Source organism: Colobus angolensis, unplaced genomic scaffold, assembly GCF_000951035.1.
Source record: "Colobus angolensis palliatus isolate OR3802 unplaced genomic scaffold, Cang.pa_1.0 Scaffold51, whole genome shotgun sequence".
In the NCBI taxonomy this organism is placed as follows: Eukaryota; Metazoa; Chordata; class Mammalia; order Primates; family Cercopithecidae; genus Colobus; species Colobus angolensis.
In genome coordinates this window covers 13,411,644-13,426,375 of record NW_012118599.1, presented here as the reverse complement: position 1 = coordinate 13,426,375, position 14,732 = coordinate 13,411,644, and the positions used below count along the sequence as shown (strand labels likewise).

General features: G+C 42.5%; 1 protein-coding gene across 1 annotated transcript in view; it reads right to left on the bottom strand.

Moving 5' to 3' along the window:
- The window catches only part of XPO5 (exportin 5), a 53,724-nt gene that overhangs the window by 20,138 nt on the left and 18,854 nt on the right, over positions 1-14,732 (bottom strand). The window contains exons 13-20 of the mRNA XM_011960365.1: positions 13,439-13,567; positions 10,992-11,122; positions 8,607-8,762; positions 7,222-7,263; positions 6,807-6,896; positions 5,277-5,476; positions 4,623-4,722; positions 3,579-3,760 (exon numbers count right to left, since the gene is read on the bottom strand). Coding sequence (XP_011815755.1) covers positions 3,579-3,760; positions 4,623-4,722; positions 5,277-5,476; positions 6,807-6,896; positions 7,222-7,263; positions 8,607-8,762; positions 10,992-11,122; positions 13,439-13,567 — 1,030 coding nt within the window. The remainder of the gene's footprint in view (positions 1-3,578; positions 3,761-4,622; positions 4,723-5,276; positions 5,477-6,806; positions 6,897-7,221; positions 7,264-8,606; positions 8,763-10,991; positions 11,123-13,438; positions 13,568-14,732) is intronic.

Here is a 14,732-nt window from a genome sequence, read left to right as displayed (position 1 = left end):
AATGTCAACAGCAGCATGATCTGTAATATTAAATATCACCCAAAAGTCCATCAAGGCTGAATAGTTATAGCATATTCACACAATGAAATATCATAAAAGCAAGGAGAACATAAAAAACACAAGTACATGCAGTAACATTGATGAACCTCAGAAATAAAATACTGAGCAAAAAGAAGGCAGACACCAAAAGGTGCATACTTCTGATTTCATTTTCATAAAGTTCAAAAACCTGGGCAAAATGTTAAAAGTCAGAATAGTGGGCCGGGTGAGGTGGCTCACATCTGTTATCCCAGCACTTTGGGAGGCTGGGATGGGAGGATCCCTTGAGCCCATGAATTCAAGACTAGCCTCGGCAACAGAGAGAGAACCTGTCTCTACCAAAAAGTTAAAAATTAGCTGGGCATGGCTGCTCACGCCTGTAGTCCTAGATACTCCAGGAGGCTGAGGTGGGAGGATTGCTTGAGCCCATGTGGTCGAAGCTGCAGTGAGCCGTGATCGCAACACTACACCCCAGCCTGGGCGACAGTACAAGACCCTGCCTCAAAAGTAAGTAAGTAAGTAAGTAAATAAATAAATGCAAATCAGAATAGTAGTTATCTTTGAGGAGCAGGTAATTACTGAAAAGAGGTACTGGGTAAAGCTGCTGCTTGATCTGAGTGCTGATTACATGAATGTGTCCACTTTGTGAAAATTCATCTACACACAGTCACAAGTTATGCCCTTTTCTATATAAATGTTACACTTCAACATAAAATTTATTTATTTATTTATTTTTCTTTTTTGAGATGGAGTCTTCCCTGTCACCCAGGCTGGAGTGCAGTGGTGTGACCTTGGCTCACTGCAACCTCCGCCTCCTGGGTTCAAGCGATTCTCCTGCCTCAGCCTCCTGAGTAGCTGGGATTACAGGCACCCGCTGCCACACCTGGCTAATTTTTGCATTTTTAGTAGAGGTGGGGTTTCACCATGTTTATCGGGCTGGTCTCGAACTCCTGACCTTAAGTGATCCATGTGCCTCGGCCTCCCAAAGTGCTGGGATTACAGGCGTGAGCCACTGCACCCAGCCAATAAAATTTACTAAAAAAGCAAAACTCTAATAGCTCTAGCTGCACACTGTTCAAGCAGTCTACTCAATCATTACACGTTAGGCATTTTTCAAAATGCCTTTTGATTTTTTGAATTTTCTAAAAGCACTGAACTCTTAGAAAAATATCAAAATAACCATCTGAAGACTAAGAAAATAAGAGTCCTTAAAGTCAAGCTGACTCTGCTTTTAGCCTCCTAAATGAAAAGATAGACAGAACAGGTCTTGTTTGCAAAATAAATTCAAGACCTACTTATCTACCAACAGCAATTATATACTTTCCATTGTCTTTCTATAGAAAATAGGAATAGTGAATTTATAGAGAAAAAACTGGAGAAAGACATAGTGAACACGTGAGAATCTTGCTCTACTAATAGGAAGGTAACTAGAAATTGAAAACTTCTAGAAATTGAAAAAACTAGAAATTGAAATTTACTTTTTTTAAAAAGAAAATTATATAGAAAATGATAACCATACTATTGTCTTGTGGCCTCTAGACCCAACCAGGAATGAACCCCGTTTCCATGTCTGGGTTGTTACCACATAGATTCTGGCCACAGGCCTAAAAAGGCCTAGTTGATTAGTTTCTTGCCCTATGATTTCCATCACTTTCACATTTCTCTAGCTGCAGAAGAACCTTGTGGTTTTAAAAAACATCACTATACGGTTGGGTGTGGTGGCTCACACTTGTAATCCTAGCACTTTGGGAGACTGAGGCAGGTTCAGCTGTTCGAGACCAGCCTGGGCAACATGGCAAAACTCCATCTCTATTAATAAAAACATCACGATGGAAACAATCCTTTCCTTGACTGAATGTTTAACCCTCTCAGTACAAGTCCTACTTCTTTTTAGAGACCTCTTTCCTCCCTTTGAAATCAAAAGAAAATATTATTTATTTATTTATTTATTTATTTTGAGATGGAAGTCTCACTCTGTCGCCCAGGCTGGAGTGAAGTTGTGTGATCTTAGCTCGCGGGTTCAAGCAATTCTCCTGCCTCAGCCTCTGGAGTAGCTGGGATTGCAGGCATGCGCCACCAGGTCCAGCTAATTTTTGTATTTTTAGTAGAGATGGGGTTTCACCATGTTGGCTAGGCTGGTCTCAAACTCCTGACCTCAAGTGATCCACCTGCCATGGCCTCCCAAAGTGCTGGGATTACAGGTGTGAGCCATTGCACCTGGCCAAAATATTGTCTATTTCCACAGATATGTCCACAATGACAACTTTATCAGACACTCCAGCACTCCAATTTGTCAACATTAATTTAAAATCTTTGGTTCTTAGGCTTCAGGTCTTAGGTGTCTATTCCCAGGAGAGCTTCCCTCAGACATGAATAATTTGGTTTGCCCAGTTGAGACTGCTTTTACTCCCTGGAGAAAGGGCTAAAAAGTACTGAAAAAGAGCTCTAACGATGTAATTTAAAATTCCTGTGAGAAGCCAGGTGCGATGGCTCACTCCTGGAATCCTAGCCCTTTGGGAGGCCAGAGTGGATGGATCACTTGAGGCCAGGAGTTCGAGACCAGCCTGGCTAATATGGCGAAACCGTGTCTCTACTAAAAATACAAAAATTAGCCAGGAGTGGTGGTGAACACCTATAGTCCCAGCTACTTGGGTGGCTGAGGCAGGAGAACTGCTTAAGCCTGGGAAGCGGAGGTTGCAGTGAGCCAAGATTGCGCCACTGCACTCCCAGCCGCCTGGGTGACAGAGTGAGACTCTGTCTCAAAAAAAAAAAAAAAAAAAAAAATCCTGTGAGATACAAAAAAAGCACTCTTTGGCCAATAACTGAATTATATAAAAAACCTATCTTTTTATTTAGAGAGCATCCCTGAGTCATCAAATATCTATCTAGTAACTGATAAGCCTATACTGTAGGCCTACTTCCACTTGAATATATTAACTCATGTGATCTAGAACAGTGATTCTGAATGTTTAATGTGTATATAAACCATCTGGGGATCTAGTTAAAATGCAGATTCTGATTTAATATGTCTGGGGTGGGGCCTTGATTCTGCCTTTGAAATAAACTCTCAGGTGATGCTAATGCTACTGGCCTTAGGACTCAGTTTTGAGAACCAAGGACCCAGCAAACTCAGATGAAAAATGTGTAATTCCTTTGTTTAGCATGTTCAGCCAGCGGTTGTTTGGTTCATCTGAGCTGAGACTCAGAGCAATTCCTTTACTAAAAAATTTAGAGCAAATAAAACTTACAAGTAAAAATAGGGATGAAGTATAAAGAAATGGAAGAACAACAAAGAGGAGACTCAAAATGAGAAAAGACCTTTTGGGATTAGCCCCTTGGGTTTATATGGAAATTAAGATTTATGCAAGTGAGAGCTGATGTTATTTTTTAAAAACTGAGACAACCTCTAGAAAGAAACAAGACTTAAATCAATCCCTCATTAATACCACTAAGATATGAAGACATATAAACAGACTAAACTTTTGAAAGTTTTAAGGTAAAGTAAAAAACAACAGAGAAAAGCCATTATTCTGACTCACCTTATAAGCGCAAGCAAATTGTCAAGAAGTTTCAGAATCTGCTCTGTGCAGGGGTTACGGAAGACTGGATTTCCACTGGATGTATAACCCACCACAAATCCCCCAGCTTTGGCCTCTTCTAAGTCAGTGGGCCAGCAAGTTCGTTTCACAACACCCAGAATGCTGTATACACAAAAGCTCATCTATAGAAAAACAAGAATGACAGATAAATATAAAAAGGAAAAAAAAAGACAAAATACTGTTAGATATATTCAAGGTTCTGGCAAAAGTAACACAGAGGCCAGAGAGAATGAAATAATCCTCTGCTCCCCGACAATCCCCCATCCCTTCCTTTAAGGTGAAGTCCAAGAGGGATCCTCTCACTGCCATTTTCAGGGCCAGTGGTAGGCTCTGGAAACTTCCCTTTCAGTAAGCTGTCTTTCTAGGAGCTGTAGTGACCCACCCACAGGACCCTGATGAGAAGGTGGCTTAGATACGATCCAAAACAAAGTGTTTAAAATGCCATCATTTCATCTTCTTTGAGTTGATCCTGCACCCTCCAGCTTGGGCCTTGACAGCTAGTGTCCTAATCCCCCCTCACGGTACTCTGAATCAACCTACTACTTGCCAGGTTAATTAATGGGACTTGTGCCATAATGGAGCCAGGAACAATGCTTATTTAAATATAGCAAAGCACTGAAAAATCTCAGGTTTGCAAGTTAAGCCATCACTTAAGACTTTACATGCCAGAGAGCAATGGCAGGGAGGACTCACCCTGCTGACCAAGTTCTGACCTACTTCCTCATTACACCTTCAGTCTTCAGAGCTATTTAGAGATCCTTAAAGCCAAAATAATGACTTCATAGAAAAGACCATCTGCTCTGCTGTGGGAACTAACTCAAGAATTCAAGACTAAAGAAGAAAAGAAAGGAGAAGCTTAGGGAAGTGGAGACTTCCACGTTTCTCACCAGTATAGAAAAAACAAATCTATGAGAAACTTGACAAAAGACAACACCCTACTCCTACCCACGGCCAATGCCACTTCCCATTCCCAGAAAGTCTTACTCGTGCACGGTTTAAGCCACAGGGATCCTCCAGGCCTGGGTCACAGCTCTTCTGATCTGTACCCACATACGCAATGAAAGCATCAACATCTGACAGCACTCTGAAGGTTGGACGGGGAAATACAAGCTATATCATGATTTTAAACAAGGACAGTGTCTTCCACAGGCGTTAACAGGCTGTGATTATTTGGCCCTTAAGAACAGTTTTTATAGTGAGAGGAGTATAATCATACTAATTGTCAGCTGTCATTTGAAGGTTCAAACTTCCCTTCCCACTCCCAAATGTTATTAGTAACAGTTTAAGAATTAAACAAGGATATAATCTTGAAAATACAAAGAAGAAAATAATTTCTCTACTGTATGAGCACAGGTAAGTGTCTGTGTGGCTGTATGGCCTTTTCTAGCTGTTCTCATTTCTCTAAATGTGCTGGTGTTGCAATGCAGACACCACAGGAGTCTCACTCTGTGCCTTCCCCACCCACAATCTAATTGAACCAGAGATTAAATTACAAAAGACTGCTTTTAGAGAACTTCAGATATCATGGATAATGCCATCACACTTCAATATCCTTAACCCCTACCCCACCCTGGGCCTAGCTCTGAAACTAAAATGGGTGCTTGAGTATAGTGAGTCAGGGCAAGGGGTCTCCTTTACCTGTGCATGTCTTGAGAAAGCCAGATGCTGGCTACTGGTGCCATCAGCTCCTCTAGGAACACCTTCTGACGCTCGTAGTTCTTGAATTGGTTGCTAATGAGAACCAGGGCTTCCATGAGGGCACACTTCTCCATTTGTGTCAGCAGTAGCTCATTGGAGAGGAGTTGCTTCACATGGTTATAAAGCATGTCAAAATTGGGCTACAGATGAAAAAGAAAAAAAGTCAGAGGTGGTAAAGGTCTGATTTTCAAGGAGAGGTGGCTCCCTCAAGCAAGAAAGAAGAAAACCAAAGCAGTCCCAGGAAAGTCAGGCCTATAAGGCTATTATTTGGCTAATTCTGTTATACGTCTTTATTTTGCCTAAATAAGCAAGGTAATTTAGGCAGAAGATAGCTCTTGTCTTGAGTATTTGGATAACTGTACTTTCCCATACCACAAATGTGAAAAGATCAGCTTGTTTTATATATATACACACACATATATATATGGAGATAACTGCTGTGCATTCAGAGAAGAAATTTCTGGTAATTTGTAAGCTGGGGTAATATTACATTTCTTATAACCCCATGCCCTGAAAAGGGTTGTGATTTGCATCTGCTTTTCTCAAGATCAGGCACATCATTTGGCAGTAGTAATTAAGACCATCACATAGTAAAGAGTTGTAGAATTATAGGGGTAAACTTAGTAATCTATATGGCAGATAACTATTTGTATTTTGAAGAGAGATTACATTTGCCATCACATTTCTAACTATCCTACTAACTATACTAAGAAAATACTAATTCAAGAATATTTACTTATTTATTTTTGAGATGGAGTTCTGCTCACTGCCCAGGCTGGACCAATGGCACGGTCTTGGCTCACTGCAACCACCGCCTCCTGAGTTCAAGTGCTTCTCCTGCCTCAGCCTCCTGAGTAGCTGGGATTACAGGCATGCACCACCATGCCCAGCTAATTTTTTGTACTTTTAGTAGAGACGGGACTTCACCATGTTGGCCAGGATGATCTCGAACTCCTGGCCTCAGGTGATCTACCCACCTCAGCCTCCCAAAGTGTTGGGATTACAGGTGTGAGCCACCATGCCCAGCCAAGGATGCTTATTTGATGCAAAGCTATAGTTTCTAAGTTTTTTCATTTTTTTCTTTTTTTTTTGAGACTGAGTCTCACTCTGTCACCCAGGCTGGAGTGCAGTGGCGCGATTTTGGCTCACTGCAAGCTCCGCCTCCCCGGTTCACGCCATTCTCCTGCCTCAGCCTCCCGAGTAGCTGGGACTACAGGTGCCCGCCACCACGCCCGGCTAATTTTTTTTTTGTATTTTTGGTAGAGACGGGGTTTCACCGTGTTAGCCAGGATGGTCTTGATCTCCTGACCTTGTGAGCCGTCCACCTCAGCCTCCCAAAGTGCTGGGATTACAGACGTGAGCCACTGTCCCTGGCCTCTAGTTTTTAATTTATGTGAGGTACACTGAAGGCTGGATTTACACACAAATGTAACCAAACTTGGCTACTTCAGCCAGGGTCCAGCAGCTTACCAACACAAGCTGGGGGTAGTCACGACACATCTTGATGATGGAGGAACAAGCATGCCTCCTCACATTCCTCACTGCCCGGGTTCTGGGGGCCTGAAAAGAGACATTCAACAAACTCGGAGCTACTTTTGATACAATATACAGGTGCTGCATAGAATCATGTAAGTATTCCAGTCAAGGGCAAGTTCACAATGATTTTTCACAACCCTAAGAGTAAAATGGAGTAACATTTATAGCCACCAAGAATCCATGTTTCCTATATGCCCTATAGTGTCTTTAGGGCAAAACACCATATCATATGATAATCTACCACCTTTACTACCCCCTCCCATTTATATAAAAATATAAACTGAGTATCACGTATTCATACATTTGTACTCAAGAAGTTAGAATCTATTGGCTTAATTAATGGTCTTACCTTACTTTCTTCAACAGTTTCAAAAGTGACAGATGAAAATAGCTAAGGAAGAGGAGGAAAAAAGGTCACTCATGTTTGTTTGTTTATTTGTTTTAGAGATGAGATCTTGCTATGTTGCCCAGACTAGCTTTGAATTCCTGGACTCAACTGATTCTCCTGCTTTAGCCTTCTGAGTAGCTGGGACTACAGGCATGAACTTACTCATATTGTCCATTTTCTCAGCTACCTCTACAAGAGTCATCGGAGTCACAATTTTACCATCAAAACATTTTACAATAGGATCCCAGAACAATTCATGCTACCACCCAAGTACGTGGCTATAGAAACCCCTCTCTCTTCTTTTTATCAAAAGTTGTATGATCTGTCCCGTCGATTCCATTTCATTACTTCCCATTTACACCTCATTCCAATGAAATAAGACTGCTTCCTTGGCCACTATTAAGGAATTAAACTCAGATGAGGGTATACTCAAGAAACTCACTGAACATTATCCAACTCAAAGAATTTGCAACAAATGAGCCCACTTTTCTGAAGTTCTACTGGTCTTGTGATACAACATTTTCTTCATTTCTCTGGCTCTTTTTCCTTCTGTGGGAGCTTCTCATTTTTTTTCTCCACTCCTCCAATGATGGCGATTCACTAGGTTCCTTGCTTGACTCACATGTCTCCTAACTCTACATACATTATGGGACTTCTATGATGATGATGCTTTAATTTTATCTCGTTACTTTCTAGAGTCTAGATCTTCAACCTCAAATAGCCAATTTATTGTGAGATGTCTCCACAAAGATGCTCTACATATTCATCAAACACAGTATTCCAAAATACTCACTGCCTTCTCTTCTTTACCCCTGTTCTCCTTCCTGATCTGATATTCTGACTCAGGTAGTGGATCCATCACCCACCTAGTCAACTGAACTGGAAACCAAGAAAGTGTTCCTTCCTCTCATAAATCCCCTGCCAGCCCGACAGCACACTCTAATACTCTCCTTTATACAAGTCTTCATTGCAATGCCATATAGGTAACATTAACTGTTTTTGTGTCTTTCTTCCCAGAGTGTTCCTAAAGAGTGAGGCACTAGCATGGTGCCTGATCCGCATTAAGTACTGAGTAGATATTTAATAAATGAATAAATAGCTGTGTTTATTAGTTTGCCTCACATAATTTCAAAAATAGTTACAAAGATAATTAGCTTAGGCCAGGCGTGGTTGTGCATGCTTGTAGTCTCAGCTACTCAGAAGGCTGAGGTGTGAGGATCCCTTGAGACTAGGAGTTTGAGTCCAGCCTGGGAAATGTAGCAAGATCCTGTCTCCAAAAAATAAAATAAATAAAAATTAACTTAGAAATGTCAAAATAAAATTTACAAAGGAGATGGACTTTATACCTTAGAGAAGACCTGGGGCAGGAACTCTGGTCTATAGGTGACAAATGGAAAGAGTGCAGAGACATTGGTAAGGACGCAGGACAGGATGAGGGGATCCTTGGTATCAAAGTTCAGAACCATCTGCAATAGCTCTATTCCATCATTAACAGGAATTTCCTGTAACAAAGACATAAAACAGAGGTTGACATGACTGCCTCCACTCAGAAATAACCATTTTGGCTACATTTTCTTTCTTTTTTTTTTTTTGAGACGGAGTCTCGCTCTGTCGCCCAGGCGGGAGTGCAGTGGCCAGATCTCAGCTCACTGCAAGCTCCACCTCCCGGGTTCAGCCATTCTCCTGCCTCAGTCTCCCGAGTAGCTGGGACTACAGGCGCCAGCCACCTCACCCGGCTAGTTTTTTGTATTTTTTAGTAGAGACGGGGTTTCACCGGGTTAGCCAGAATGTTCTCAATCTCCTGACCTCGTGATCCGCCCGCCTCGGCCTCCCGAAGTGCTGGGATTACAGGCTTGAGCCACCACGCCCAGCCTTTCTTTTCATCTTTTAAAGAGACAGGGTCTCATTCTGTCACCTAGGCTGGAGTGCGCAGTGGCACAATCATCGCTCACTGTAACCTCAAACTCTTGAGCTCAAGGGATCCTCCTGCCTTAGACTCCTGAGTAGCTAGGACTACAGGCAGGCACCACCATGCCTGGATACTTGTAAAAATTTTTGTAGGGAAGTTGTAGAAGTGTTGTTATATCGACCAGGCTGGTCTCAAACTCCTGATTTCAAGTGATCCTGCGGCCGCAGGCTCCTAAGTAGGTGGGACTACTGGCGCACACCACCATGCCTGGCTAATTTTTTTTTTAGTTTTAGTAGAGATGAGGTCTCACTATATTGTCCAGACTGGTCTCAAACTCCTGGCTTCAAACATTCCTCCCATCTTGGCCTCCCAAAGTGTTAGGATTACAAGTGTGAACTCAGCTGTGTGTGCGCTTCTTACCATCTTCTCAGCAGTATATTATTCCCTAAAACCTTTTAAATTTTGTATTTCTTCAATTGATCATGAGGCTGAATGTTTTTCAGATTTATCAGCTACTTTATATATCACACTTGGTTGCTCCGTGCAATGGCACGATCTCAGCTCACTGCAACCTCCACCTCCCGGGTTCAAATGATTCTCCTGCCTTAGCCTCCTGAGTAGCTGGGATTATAGGCACCCACCACCATGCTCGCTCGGCTAATTTTTGTATTTTTAGTAGAGACAGGGTTTCGCCATGTTGGCCAGGCTGATCTGGAACTCCTGACCTCAGGTGATCCACCCAGCTTAGCCTCCCAAAGTGCTGGGATTACAGGCCTGAGCCACTGTGCCCCACCCTTTTTTTTTTTTTTATTGAGACAGAATCTCACTCTGTCACGCAGGCTGGAGTGCAACGAAGTGATCTTGGCTCACTGCAGCCTCTGCCTCCTGGGTTCAAGTGATTCCCATACCTCAGCCTCCCAAGTAGCTGGGATTACAGATGTGCACCAGCATGCCCAGTTAATTTTTGTATTTTTAGTAGAGACGAGGTTTCACCATGTTGGCCAGGCTGGTCTGGAACTCCTGAACTCAAGTGATCTGCCCGCCTTGGCCTCCCAAAGTGCTGGGATTACAGGCATGAGCCACTGCGCCCAGCTTACCAGCTACTTTAGGTTCTCCTCTATACATTATCGGATTATATCTTTTGTCTGTTTCTCTATAATGTAGTAAATCTTCATCTGCCCGCTTTAAGAAATATGATTTTACCGATCAGTCGAGGCTCCCTGTGCATACCCTCCTTTTCAGACCTACAGGTGGCCACTATACTAGTGACCTACAGTATTCTAAAGCAGTGTGGTACTTAAAATGTATACTAAATGTGGTAGGGCTTAGAGTTAGAAAGATCTGAGTTTTGGTCCCAGCTTTGCCATTTAATTAGCTGTTTGAACTTGAGTATGCTATTTAGCCTCTCTAAATCTGCTTCCTTTTCTGTAAGACGTACATCCATAGATCTTCCTATTCTACTACCAGTTAAAAAAGATCAAAACTTGCCAGGTGTTGTGGGTCATGCCTGAAATCTCAGCACCTTGGGAGGCCAAGGCAGGAGGATCGCTTGAGGCCAATAGTTTGAGATCAGCCTGGGCAACACAGACTCCATTTCTATTATATATTAGCCAGGTGTGGTGGCACGTGACTAGTCCTAGATCCTCAGGAGCCTGAGGTAGGAGGATTGCTTGAGCCCAGGAGTTGGAGGTTACAGAGAGCTATGATTGTGCCACTGCATTTCAGCCTGAGCAACAGAGAGATCGTGTCTCAAAAAAGAAAGAGAAAATAAAAGAAAAAGGTCAAAACAATCATGCAGTCAGCATGGGAAATAATTACTTACTTCTCTATCTAGTGTTCGAAACATCTGGGTGATAACACTTTCCAAAAAAAGAGTCATGGCTTCCCACTGCACGAATGAAGGTGAGAAGACAGAACAGAGGCTTCCTTCTCCAGTTCCGGCTGCAGAACAAGCTTTAAAACACACACACACACACACACAAATATCAGCATTGAAAGATCACAGAAGACACAGAGAGACAATGGAGCTTTAGAGAACACCTGAGAATTTCATGATTGAAGGCGCAGGGTAATCTAACCCGTCTCAGCTTGGGCAAAGAAAAGATGATGTGTGCTGAAAGCAGTGAGGTAGGTGAAGGTTCCTACCATGCCTCCTCCTCTAACAATGAGCAGTCTGAATTCACCTCTATGAGCCTTAGAGTAAAACCATTTTGAGTAATGAATGAGAATATGCAGGTGAACATCAAAAACATTGCCTGGCCCATTAGTACGCACTTGATAAACATGAATTAGTTTCTCCCCTCCTCCCCCTTTATAATCTTTTCCATGAGAATCTAAATAATTAAAATTGAGACCATAGAGAATCTTCCCAATAAGGAAACAATATAATACACAAAACACTGCTTCACATCCAATAGCCTCATGAAAACCTTAAGGGTTATGTCTAGAGAAGGATGCCACCCTTTAAGTTTACAAATATTATCATAGCACACCACTCAAATAGCAAGGCACAAGCAAAAAGATTTGCCAGTTACTTTTCTTTTTTTGTTTGCTTGAGATGGAGTCGCACTCTGTCGCCCAGGCTGGAGGGCAGTGACGAGATTTCGGCTCACTGAAACCTCAGCCTCCCAGGTTCAAGCAATTCTCTGCCTCGGCCTCCCAAGTAGCTGGGATTACAGTCGCCTGCCACTATGCCCGGCTAATTTTTGTATTTTTTTTTTTTAGTATAGACAGGGTTTCACCATCCTGGCCAGGCTGGTCTTGAACTCCTGACCTCGTGATCCACCCACCTCAGCCTCCCAAAGTGCTGGGATTATAGGCATGAGCCACTGCGCCCAGCTGCTTTTTTTTTTTTTTTTGAGACGGGGTCCCGCTCTGTCGCCCAGGCTGGAGTGCAGTGGCACGATCTTGGATCACTGAAACCTCCACCTCCCGGGTTCAAGTGATTCTCCTGCCTCAGCCTCCTGAGTAGCTAGGATTATAGGGGCCTGCCACCACACCCAGCTAATTTTTTATTTTTAGTAGAGACAGGGTTTTGCCATGTTGGCCAGGTTGGTCTCAAACTCCTGATCTCAGGTGATCCCCAGCCTCTGCCTCCCAAAGTGCTAGGATTACAGGTGTGGGCCACCCTGCCCGGCCTAAGATTTACCAATTGCTTTTCTTGCTTACATACAGCGCAGTCCTATTTACTAGTTTCATCTTGGTGCAACACATTGGGGCTTCTTCAACCTTTCAAGTTACCAAATATCAGAGAACTTCAGAGCCAATTGTAAATACAACTGATTTTTAAATCCCTCAAATGTCAGCCAGTAGTATGGTGCTTTTCTAAAGCAGTGACGTGCACTAGTTAATTTGCCCCTTTTTTTTCTTTTTTTTTTTTGAGATGGAGTTTTGCTCTCGTTGCCCAGGCTGGAGTACAATGGCGCCATCTCAGCTCACCGCAACTTACACCTCCTGGGTTCAAGCGATTCTCCTACCTCAGCCTCTCGAGTAGCTGGGATTACAGGTATGCACCACCACGACAGCTAATTTTTTGTGTTTTTAGTAGAGACAGGGTTTCTCCAAGGTTGTCAGGTTAGTGTCAAACTCTCGACCTCAGGTGATCTGCCCGCCTCGGCCCCCCAAGTGCTGGGATTACAGATGTGAGCCACTACCCCCAGCCTTTTTGCTTTATTAATACTGTCACACACATATAGCATGCATTAAGATCACAGACAAAACATATGGAGTACAGAGAAGTTAACTGGCTGAGACATTCGGGTAGAGGGAGATTATTTTGATTTTATGTAAAGTATAATTTCCCAAAAGCTTTGGGGTGGCTGAGTGATATGAGAAGTCCCTGTATTATTCCTGTTATGTCTAACGGGAGATCCTTTCTGAATTCAGGAATACTGCTATGCAAGAATTTGGCTGAAAAGTTTTGAAGTTAGGTCTAGGCATACAATTTGTTAAGTTGGTGCCTTAAGTGAAGCAAATAAAATCAACAATAAATAATTGGTTGATTCTGTTAGAAATGGAAAATGATGGCAAAACTGATAAGGACATGGTTTTACCCTAACTTAAAACAAATTTAAAATGTGTCATCTGCTTTTTTTGTGTGAGCCAATGAAAACGCTCCCTCTCCAAGATAGAATTAGGCAGTGAGCAAAGCTACTTCTGACTAGTATTAGTATATCGTTCTGATGTGTGTGTGGCTCAGGCTCATTTCCTATATATAGTTTTGATACTGTCCTAACATTTCACTAACATTCAGTAATAAAAAAAACTTACAATTCACAGAACCAGCATCAAGAAAAGTTGATAGTTGGTACTTTAGCCACTCCCCAGCCATCTGGAAGCTAGTTTTGGGATCCAAACGACATGCCAACCTCATCACCTCTCCTTGTTGGGCTCGGGAGGCTGCCAAGGGAAAATGCCAAGGGAAGGACAGGAATCAACAACTGGTATAAAATAGGTACTTAATGTTTATTAATTTACCACCCTAGGGGAAAAGCATTCAAAGGAACTGTTTTGCAGACTTGTGCTTTGCATGTAATAATCAATAAAACTTTATTAATGAATCCAGAATTTTTTAAAAATAAATGATCTCTGGAAGCTGTATTACCAACTAGATCCTCTAAGTGGCAAACTAAACTTAGTCTCTCATTTCTGTTGGAATTAAAAGGAAATCAGGGTTGGGCATGGTAGCTCACATCTGAAACCCTAGCACTTTAGGATGCCAAGGTGGGCAGAGTGCTTTTGCCCAAGAGTCCAAAACCAGTTTGGGCAATAGAGTGAGATCCAGTCTCTACCAAAAAATACAAAAATTAGCCAGATGTGGTGGCATGCACCCATAGTCCCAGCAACTTGGGAGGGTGAGGTAGGAGGATCAGCTGAGCCCAGGGAGGTCAAGATTGTAGTGAGCCATGATTGCAGCACCACTCCTGCCTGGACAACAGAGTGAGACCACGTCTCAAAATAAAAAAAAAAAATTTTTTAAAGTAAATCAGATTGGTGGTAATAAAAAATGGTGCAGCTGCTGTGGGAAATAGCCTGGCAGTTCCTGAAAATATTAAACATGCAATTGCCATATTATCCAGCAATTCTCCTCCTACTTATATATCTAAGAGAAACAAAAACTTATGTCTACACAAAACCTTGTATATAAATGTTCATAGCAGCATTATTTGTAATAGCCAAAAAATGGAAATAACTCAAATGTCCATCAACAGACGAATAAATGAGTAAATGTGGTATATCCATACAATGAAATACTGGCAATAAAAAGAAATGAAGGTGGGGTATGGTGACTCACGCCTGTAATCCAGCACTTTGGGAGGCTGAGGCGGGTGAATCAGCTGAGGTCGGGAGTTTGAGACCAGCCTGGTCAACATGATGAAACCCCATCTCTATTAAAAATAAAAAAATTAGCTGGGCCTGGTGGTGCATGCCTATAATCCCAGTTACTCGGGAGGCTGAGGCAAGAGAATCGCCTGAACCCCAGAGACAGAGGTTGCAGTGAGCCGAGTGTTTCACGGCACTCCAGCCTGGGCGACAGAGCAAGACTCTGTCTCAAAAAAAAAAA